The following is a 10818-nucleotide window of genomic DNA, read 5'->3' on the forward strand; positions in this document are numbered from 1 at the left end:
AGAAGGGGCAAAAGAGAGACCAGTAAGGGACATAGACGCCAAAAGCCAATTTTCTAATTTCAGAGCCAGTCCTATCCTGAGAATGACCAAGGTCAAAATAATACTCAGTTTTACATTTTTAGCATCAGGAAGTATATCTCTAACATTTCCTAGGCTACCTATTATACCTCCTAGACCTTCTCTTCCTCTGAAAAATGGAGGTACTGTCTACCAAAGGTCTCAACAAACATCACCTATTCTTACCACCCTAGGAGCTAAAGCAGGACATCTCCAGCTTTCGTTACGAGGTGCTCGACCTCTTGGGTAATCGCAAACCCCAACGAAGGAGCTTTTCCACGAGCAGCACCGAAATCTCCCAGAAGGATGATGCTAACGACGGTAGTGGGGGGGAAAAGGCCAAATCCAAAAGCGTCTCTTTCAACCTAACTGGCAAAAAAAGGGACCACGGCTCCTCGGCCCCAGCCAAGTCGGCGTCCAAGACAAGTAGCGGGGGTGCGACTGCTGCCCCCACTCCTCAGGTTAAGCCAAAAACTGGTGGGTCAAGTAAGCACTCCTTTATGAGCAACCCACTTCAGAAACTATCAAGCTCCAAGAAAGAGTCTTTCAAGAGACTGGGTCTCTTGTTCTCCAAGATGAACGGGCATCTGGCCGAGCCCAGCGCGGAGCCGATGTACACGATTTCTGACGGAATCGTTCAGCCCCGCTACACGTGGCAAGACAGCAGATATTCCCATATGGATCCAGAGAGGGGAGAAGCTAGCTGTTCGAGAAGCGAGAGTAACCTGTCAGAGGCGGACTTTGGTGGGGGTGCGTGTGCCCCCAGCACCAGCACAAGGGCCTCTGGGCAGAGCAGCGAATGCCCTCTCGCATCCTCCAGTTCTCTCCACTGTGCATCCAGCATCTGCACATCCAACTCCAAACTGATCGACTCCACCGAGGATGTGTTCGACTCGTGGGGGGAGGCTTGTGACTTGCTTATGAACCGATGGAAGGATGGACAGGAAGAACATGTTACAACGCGACTCTGAGCTAAGCCCACTACCCCGCTGTAGAACTGGGCAGGCTGTTTGTCTCTCTTGGCTAGAGAAGGTGGGGTGGGGGAGGGGGCTCTGAATCATAGCTCCCTCGATGCCCTTAGAACCCACATGACACTCCCACCCTGTGGCTTTCATTATTGCTTCAATGTTTGGTGAACTGATTTTGTTTTTGCCATTTTCTACGTATAGATGCTGATCTCATCTTTGCTACCTAAAGGGTTCCCCGGGAAGCCCCAGAGCTTAGGGGTCACATCTGTACTTGCAAACTCTTTGCTCTGCTTTTCCTGTCCCGTGTCCTCTAGGCCCCTTCCCACCTCTCCTGTCTTCTTCCCTCTACCACCAAAAAACAAACAAAAAAAAAAAAGAAAGAAAGAAAACAAGTCCCAGTGCAGAGGCGTTTCTGAGCACAGTCCCACTAGCCCCAATTGAGGCCGACTCTGAACCTGCCCTTGCTGCTGTCCAGTATCGCCCAGAGCCAACTGTCATCGGAAAAAGATCTCGTCCAAGTCTGATGGAGCATCCGTGTCCCTTTAATTGACTGTTTTCTGAAAACAACAGAAAAAAAGCCAGCAACATCATCAGCAGAGCGCATACTTGGGGATCCCAGGCCAGGCAACTGCAGCTCAGATGAGAACAAACAAAAGGTCCAGATGCAGAAGACCACCCAGATCCAGAACCAAAGGCCACTAGTGTGTTGGGAACCCTAAGGATTTGCTTTCAGAGTCTCCACCAAATCCGGGAGGGTGGGGGGAGGGAGAGGCCCAGATCCAAGTACACGTGTACTAGAACAGCAGCTCCCTCCAAATCCAATTAACAAATGCTCTGCCAATGACCCTGGCTTCAGTATCAGTAGCAAAGTTTCCAACATCCTAGACATGGTGCTCTGAAGGGCAAATTTATTCTAAGCAACAGATCCCAGGATTTTCTTTCCCATTCTGTTTGATGGTACAAATCCCCATCTATGAGCCCCTGTAGCCAAGGCTTTGGAAGAGAACGGCCTCCTTGTAGCCAACTTTGGCTGGGGTTGTGCCGGATCTCACTCCGTTTTTTCCAAGGGGGCTGTGTGGCTGGATCAGTAGCAGGAAGGTCCAAGCCTAGAGTCCCTTGACAACTGTTCAGTCAGATTGCTGTTTGTGCACAGTTGGGAGCTTTCTTTCTAACCCTGAGGCCTTATATGTGGGCAAACATTAACTAGGCCAGGGAAATGGTAGATCTTAAGACATAGCAAGTGCTTTGACTTCAATACCCCTGCTTTGCATGGCCACCTCCCTCACCGACTCCTGGTCTGCTTGGAACTTGGGAGCATGAAGCACTAAGGGTCAATTTTTTTTCCCAGGAACTACATTCTAATGAGCTAGAGCAGTCACCATCACCAATCCAGCTGGATTTTGTCTTATCTTGTCCGCAAGTATAGAGGCCCATCACAAAACATAGGGCCAAAATCTATTTTAGATCCAGATGTTAACACAAAAGCATATTCTGTTCCCCACTATTAAATCATCAGAACACGGCTATATAGACATTTCATTAACTTTCCTTGAACATTGCAGAGGAGCTTAATTCAACTTCCTGCCTATCTCTTCTCTGACCCCAAATTTGGCTTAAACTCATTATCACGACAAGATACCTGGCTGGCGAGCTTTATTAACCCTCAGTAATGGGCACAGAAAGACCTGCCCAGATAGCTTTGCCAGATGCGTGCGAGAGAGACAGAGAGAAGTGTGTTGTTCCGATTCAATAAGCATCTCTTTAGCACCTGTATGACAGTGTACTTAGGTACCAGAGACAGGCCAGGAACAGGAACTGGACTGGAGATTTCCCTGGCAAAGGAAGCTCCCTCCACAAGTCAATATATATATATATATATCTCAGAGGTAGGCCCTGAAGGCAGGTCTTCCTGTTTTCAAGGCAGTAGGGGAGAAGATAACACAAAGCAGTCCCTGCCCTCAAGGAGCATGTATTCTACACTGACTGGAGTCATTCTTGGCATTTCAACTCCATGTCACTACTAAGCTGGAAAATCTCCAAAGAAACTCCTGAATGAGGTCCACAGAGGCACTTGTTGGGTGAGGACCCTCCCCAAGTCGCAACCATTGTTCTGAGAGAACAACAGGAGGTGCAGAATTCCAAGCACAAATGCATCATCTTCAAGAAGGCCCCCCACTTAGCTCCCCACTTCTAACTGCAACCTATCTCAGACTTTTTGAAGCCAGGTGCATTCATTTGGCTGCCACTTTATCTCAATGGGGAGGTGGGAACAAATCTAAGACAACAGTACACCAAGGACTCTACTGTGCCATGCCATTGGGGGGGACCTCTGCTACACCAACTCCATATGAGCGTCACATGAACACCCCGAGCGCAAGAACTCAGCCCAACCACATACCCCTGGTATTTCAACACTAATTGTAGGGGAAAACTTAGGCACTCCCCTGTGTCATTTAGATCTCCATCTGTTCTACCAATCCAATCTAGTCCAATCCAATGAGTATTTACTAAGCTCCTTCTATGGGCAAGGGACAGTGCTGAGCATTGGTGACGCAAAGACAAGATGGCGGCATCCCTGGCCTCTAAAGAGCTCACATTTCACTAAACTGGGTTCCAAGACCTGGAAGCGTGACCTATTCCAAGTATTGGGACTGTGCACATTCCACAAGTATTCTAAGGCCCCACAGGCTCCAACTAGAGCCCTGGTGGACCTGAGGCAGCCAATGAGACCGGTCAATGGCTCCACATGCATACATCCGCCTTCTGTGACCACAATACTAGAATGAGTTCTATGTTCCCATTCCCCACTTTGCTGATGTAGAAGCTATCATTTAGTGCTCCACTGTTGGCTTCAGCACAGACATTGCCTCAACTGTATCCCCAGTAGCCCATTTATTCTTTTCCTACCCAAGTGGCTTATGCGTTGCTTTGTTTTTTTGTGGGACCATTTTGTCCACGTGGCATACCCCCCCACACCCAAACCTACTCTCTAACATTTTGGTTCCTCAGTCCCTTTCCCTGATCGCTGAGGTTTTTTTTGTGGAGAGAGGTGAGAGAGGAAGAATGACCTTCCTCTGGAAAGAAGCAGCTTCAAAGTCCTCATCAAAATGGGTACATGCACATGACTGTCACGAACTTTAGATCTATCAAGGTTAGAAATTGTTGGTTTTATGAAAGAAAAAAGAACAGAAACAAAGCACTCAAGTTAGAAGCAAAGGATCTTACCTGTAAAAAAGAAACCTGCTAACTTTCAACACACGTTCATGGATAACCCTAGTATGAGTTGTACAGCTGTACCCGCCTACTTGAGGTGTGGCTGCATGTGCTAACCCAGGGCCTAGGATTGCTACAATGGAGAGTGCTGCAAAGGGAGGCATTCATCCACAGCCAGTCCTTGAGCTCCGCTTCCAGTTTATTCCTGCCTTCTCCCAACAGTTTGGGGTCTTTGCCCTTTCTGTATTCTTTCTGCCTCAATTCATATTCCACTTTCTTCTCCTAACAGTGTAGTGTACATTTGTGTGTATGTGTGTGTGGCACTTGAGAGCCACATACATATTAAAATTTTGAATATTGAAATATAAAGTGAAATGGGTTAGCCTCATGGCCCAGAAGTCTGAAGCAGACCGCCCATTGTGGAGTGAATGAGTGGTAGCAATTTGGGGGAAAGCCCCCAGCTCGGCCTGCACGTGATGAATGTCTTTGTCTGAATGGATGTAATAGCCATGCGGTTTCACATGGCCAAATGGCTCTGCTGACTCAGCAGAAGTAAAGAGAAGTATGGCTTTTCTCCCCGCATTGATCCGAGATGCACCTTACTCTAGGCTCAGCAAAGCGCACAGCACGGTTCCCAGACTAAAGCGTCTCACTCTCCAGACCAAGGCACGGCAAACCCTCTATAAGCACACAGTTAAAATGTTGAGCCTTCGCAAGTCATCAGTCTCAACTGGCTGAACTTTGTCATCAATGGAGCACTCGGAAAGACAGGGACAAGGGCACTACTGTGCAAAGAAGTCTGCATCTTTAGACAAAAACTTTTAGAGATTATGAACAATTTGAGGGAGGGCTCTTTTCCTCCTTCAGGAAGAAGCCAGGGATGTTGCAATATAAACTTAAGCTGATAATCAGGTCAAAATGACTGCTTATTTCAAACCGGATGAAAGGTCAGACCAAACGTGGGCCGGGTTTCAGATAATGGCCAAGGTGAGCTCTTGCTGTTGGCACAACCACATTACTTGTTGCAGTATCATGTTGTGTCAGATGCCATTGGAAATCCAGCCCTTCTCGGGGGCTAGTTCTCTAGATATTAAGGTTTGGGTATTATTGATTAGAAGAATCTCAGAAGAAAAAGCTAGGCTTTGGTTAGTGCTCCCCTTGGGGGGAAAAGGGAGGCACTAAAGAAATGGAGGCCCAAGAAATGTTTCTAAAAGTTAAGGCTCCAGAAAGTTATTATATTTTTCAATCCAGCATTCAAAATCCATTTCTACTTCATAAATTATGCATTAATATGGCTTTGTTCTCTACAGCAAGAGCTACCCAAGAACATAGCAGCTACCAACTAGGAGGTATCTATCCCTCTTCCCTAATTGCATTTGTGCTCCTACTTCCAAGGCTCCATGCATAGTAGGCACTTAATAAATGTTCCAACTAGGTCTGGATTCCCCTTTGGTTGTGACCCTCCCAGTCCGGAGCAGACTGCTGGGATTGGAAATCTCCACCTTGATTTTTGAAAACAAGCAAATGTCATTGTGAGACGTTTGGTGGATAAAATGGGGAGAGTAGACAGAGAGTTTGGGTCCAAAAGGAGGTATGGCTAGCAGGTAACAAAGCTGTTCTTCTTGGGGGTGCTCTGCAAGTCATCGCCAAAAAGCCACGATGCTTCAGAGGATTGCAAATCACCAAGAGCTCTGTATTCCTCAAGATCCTGTTTAAGGTTGCTCTTTAAACACACAACTAAACATTATACACAGGGATTAGTTTGCCCCTGTGCTGATCAGACTCATGGAAATCCTTGGGAACCACCTAGATCATAGGCAGGGTGAAGAGATAAAGTCAAGTGGAGGCTCAGGGCAAAATGAAATGAGAATTATTGGGAGAGAACTGATGAGTTCCCAAATCAGGAAACTGAAGCGCAGAAAGAAGAGACCAGTCCAAAGTAGGAATCGGAACCCTCTTTACACTACACCACGTTGCCTCCATTTATAGTATTGGTGACCAAAAACACGACCCCTCCCCTCAGTATTTTGTTTTTTTGCTTTTGTTTCTTGTTCAAAAATTTAAAAAAAGAAAGAACAGAACAAAAGAACTTAAAACCAGCAGTAGCATTCAAATAGGTAGCTAATAGCCAATCCCTGCCCCGGAGTCTCTTTCTTCAAGAATTCTCCAAATGGGTTTGGAAATGCTTTCTCCTCTTTCAATAGGACGATATTTTTCATCCTCTATGAGGCTAATTTTCCAGTCAGGAAGAACAAGAGAAGGGAAAAGAACAGCTAGGCTGTAGTTTCAAAGGCTGTCTTTCAAATTGCTGCCCAGAGAAAGACCAGGATTCAGAAGGTTCTCAGCAGACTGGTCCAACCTAGACTCTTGCTGGAATCACTAAGGCTAAAATTTTACTCATTGTGATCTCAGAGATGCCCAAAGAGCCGATACAAGAACTGATCCAGTAGGACTTGCCACAGAACACTGGAACTAGTTTTCCAACAGCCCCTAGAGAAGAAGTTTGGCTTGGGCAGATCCAGAGAAGGTCCCGATTGCCTTACAGCATGGCTAGTCAGTCTGTTGCAGCCTCATAGTGATGTTCACCAGCAGCTTTTGGTGCTTAGTGGGCTCTGCTTGAGCAAACCAGCCTGGCTGAGAGGAGCCCAAGGGATAGTGACATCAGGTGCCACCCCCTCCTCCCCCAACTCCAGCTAAAGGGAAGGGGGGATTGAAATTGATGAAACCTTGCTTCAACCAATAGGGATGCCATCTTGTCCCTCTCAAGGCCCAACCCCACACCCTCACCCACATACTCCAGTGTGTGGAAGGGTTTTTGAAATTGACACCCCTGACAAATCTGACTCTCCAGACAGAGCTGACCCCAGGGTTGTCAAATCGGGATTTAGGTGTTCCAGATTTGGGGGTCGAGTTTTATTGATCTGTATGTTCATATCGTGCGGCCTGGGAAAGGGAGGAAAAGAGGCAAGGTTTCATTCATTAAGAATTCCCTTTTCCCATTCTAGCTGTCTCAGTTTCACGGGCACATATAGAAAGCCTGTCTGCATGAACCTTAAGGTAAAACCTTAGCTCCCGAGCCCAATGATGAGGGAGTGGTTGGGCACGTTCATCTTAACGACAGCTTGGCATCATGGGCTACTCCTTGAAAATCAACATGTCTCTTTGAATAACTGTCACTTTCGTTTCAGTATACTTCCTGTAAACAGTGCAAAGTTACCGTCATCTTTAAATATAAGTGTGAACAAGATGAAATCTCGTAAAAGAAAATTGTTTATTTTGTGTGTATTTTTGGATTTGTCGTAAACCAAAACGTGAAGCAGCTACTTCCCCCATTTGGATGCCAAGTGTTCCATCCCTTCCTTTTCCGATGTAAGCATTCATAGCTGCCTATTGATAATAAACATTCATGAATGGACATGGATTTGGCAAAGTGTCTTACATGGGAATTAGCAGGGAGACTCTTAGAAGGAAGCCCACAGATCACATAGATCGGTAGACGTGGCCTGAGAACAGGAGCTTCATGAACACTCTTCAAAGAAAATTCATTTTCCCCCATTATACACAAAGCTCTGGATTTCAAGAGTTGGGAGATTTCATTAGTATTCATAAAGTACTTTGGAATTCCAGAAGGAAGAACTCTATGGCCATAAAGCTGGAGCATTGCAATATTAGGAAATTTCAGAGGCCTCATCTTAGAAATTTATCCCCCCTTTATTGAGCACCCATGATGCATGCTCTATGGTAGTGACCGGGTCAGAATTTATGGACGAGACACAAACAAAATACTCTCCCCCTCTCTCTCTCCCTCCCATGTTAAGCTAGGTACCCCAAGAGCAGTTTAGAGTGGCCAGCAGTGTGTGTTGCTGCATTTCTTCATGAGGAAGCAGGAAGTCAGAACAAAAGACTAATTCAAACTAGTACTCCCCCCATTAATTTTCTGGTTAGGCTTTCACAGGCTCCACAAGGCCCTGGGGGCCTAATTCATGTACCAGAACTAAAAATTATTGCCTAATGTATCAATATTCCAGAGACTCGGGGATCTTGCCCCTCTGGGGGCAGCTGCATACAGCCTCTCATCCTGCACCCTTCCTGATTGTCCATAGAGAAGCCCCCCCCCCCCCGCCATGCCTACCTAGCTGGGTGCCTTCCTCTAAATAGCACAAGTTCCACTATCACCCCATTAGCCCCACTCCTCTGCCCATCCTTCAGCTTAACATCCTTTATGAACTGTGGTACCCAGATGATTGAGGTCACACATGTACAGAACTTTATAAAGGTCTTCCTCATGTCAAGCCTCAATTGCCTAACAAAGAAACAATAAAGAAACACTTACCTTTTGCCCAAAAAAGTGTCGACTCTAAGTGCGGGGTAAAATCCTGTGGCAGAAGGTCACAAAGTCTACTAGAAAGGGCGCATTTCCATTTGGGCACATTATTGCAGAAGGAACAACTGGCTGATAACACTAAAGGGATTCAAACCTCTTATGTGACCCCCAGCCCACTCTGGCTGCACTGTTGGAAGGGCAGAAAGAAAAAAACACGTGAGCTACTTGGCAGAATCACAGGGCAGTTTTGATTTGCACTCATCTTGAGGGGGTAGACAACTTTTTTTCCATACGACAGGAGTATCTGCCACAAAGGCAGTAGTGCCAGGCCACAAGCTCTATTTAAACTATGACAAGTTTAAATAAAAATTAACGGCACCTTACATTCACATGAACTCAAACACTGCTAAATGGGGGAGAAAGTCCTCTTGAATTAGTCCCTGCACTAACTAGAATCAATAGATAAGAGATACAATGTTAAGGAGTCAAGATCAGCCAACGGACTAGTCAAGAAGTCAAGGTATTCCCCCCACCTGAAAAGCAATGCTCACTCAAGTCCTTCAGGAGGACAAAAGCACTGCAGTGCATCCGAACTCAATGAATTAGGATTGCCCATGCTGCTCTTCTCCTTGGCAATGCTGTTAGCCATTAGCCTCATCCAAATGTCCAGATCAATGGAATATAACTATGTCTGATTCCAATCTAGAGGACCCTAACCCTAGACTAAAATGAGATAGCTGAAGAGAGAGGAGTTGTTTCCCCCTTCAATAAATCAATAATAACCATTTGTTATTGTTTAAAAAAAAAACAAATTACCAAAATATCAAAACTAAAAAGGATGAATGTATCACTAAGAAAGATGGGATTAAATTATTAGGAGTTATTTTGCCCTATTCTAGTAAATCTGATAATTTTTTTTCCTATTATAGCTTTTTATTTACAAGTTATATGCATGCATAATTTTTCAGCATTGATAATTGCAAGACCTTTTGCTCCAACTTTTCCCCTCCTTCCCCCCCCCACCCCTTCTCCCAGATGGCAGATTGACCAATACATGTTAAATATGTTAAAGTATACATTAAATGCAACGTATGTATACATGTCCAGTCAGTTATTTTGCTGTACGAAAAGAGTCAGACTTTGAAATGGTGTACAATTAACCTGTGAAGGAAATCAAAAATGCAAGCAGACAAAAATAGAGGGATTGGGAATTCTATGTAGTGGTTCATAGTCATCTCTCAGAGTTCTTTACCTGGGTGTAGCTGGTTCAGTGCATTACTGCTCTATTGAAACCGATTTGGTTCATCTCTTTGTTGGAAAAGGCCACGTCCATCAGAATTGATCATTATATACTTCAACAACAATACTATATGATGATCTCCTGGTCCTGCTCATTTCACTCAGCATCAGTTCCTGTCTCTCCAGGCCTCTCTGAAATTGTCCTCCCGATCGTTTCTTACAGAGCAATAATATTCCATAATATTCATATACCAAAATTTATTCAGCCATTCTACAATTGATGGGCAGCCACTCAGTTTCCAGCCACTACAAAGAGGGTTGCCACAAACATTCTTCCATATTAAGGTCCCTTTCCCTTTTTTAAAAATCTCTCTGGGATATAGACCTAGTAGAGGTATTGCTGGGTGTCAAAAGGTTTGCACAGTTTGATAACTTTTTGAGCATAATTCCAAATCACTCTCCAGATGGCTGGATGTAGTCACAATTCCACCAACACTATCAGTGTCCCAGTTTTCCCACATTCCCTCCAACATTCCGCCTTATCTTTCCCTATCCTTCTAGCCAATCTGACAGACGTGTAGTGGTATCACAGAGTTGTCTTAATTTGCATTTCTCTGATTAATAATCATCTGGAGCATCTTTTCATATGGCTAGAAATAGTTTCAATTTCTTCATCTGAGAATTGTCTGTTCATATCCTTTGACGATTTATCAATTGAAGAATGGCTTGGTTTCTTATAAATTAGAGTCAATTCTTTCTATATCTTGGAAATGAGGCCTTCATCAGAACCTTTGACTGTAAAAATGTTTTCCCAGTTTTAAATCTGACAATCTAAGGAAAACAGATGAATAGCTACAAAACTCTCACTCTTTGCAGATATGATGGTAGATTTAGAAGACCCTAAAGAGTTAGCTGAAAAAGTAGCTCAATGAACAACCTTGTAACACAGTTGCAGGATGCAAAGTAAACCCATATAAAATCATCAGCATTTCTAGATACTATCAAGAAAATCCAGCA

The 10818-nt window shown here is 44.8% G+C and overlaps 1 protein-coding gene across 1 annotated transcript in view; it reads left to right on the forward strand.

Moving 5' to 3' along the window:
- Positions 1–7653, forward strand: part of TRPC5 (transient receptor potential cation channel subfamily C member 5) — a 95839-nt gene extending 88186 nt beyond the window's left edge. Inside the window, exon 11 of the mRNA XM_003774925.2 lies at positions 252–7653. Coding sequence (XP_003774973.1) covers positions 252–1028 — 777 coding nt within the window. The 3' untranslated portion in view covers positions 1029–7653. The remainder of the gene's footprint in view (positions 1–251) is intronic.
- The last annotated feature ends 3165 nt before the right edge of the window (positions 7654–10818 follow it).

This window comes from Sarcophilus harrisii, chromosome X (assembly GCF_902635505.1).
Source record: "Sarcophilus harrisii chromosome X, mSarHar1.11, whole genome shotgun sequence".
Taxonomy (NCBI): Eukaryota; Metazoa; Chordata; class Mammalia; order Dasyuromorphia; family Dasyuridae; genus Sarcophilus; species Sarcophilus harrisii.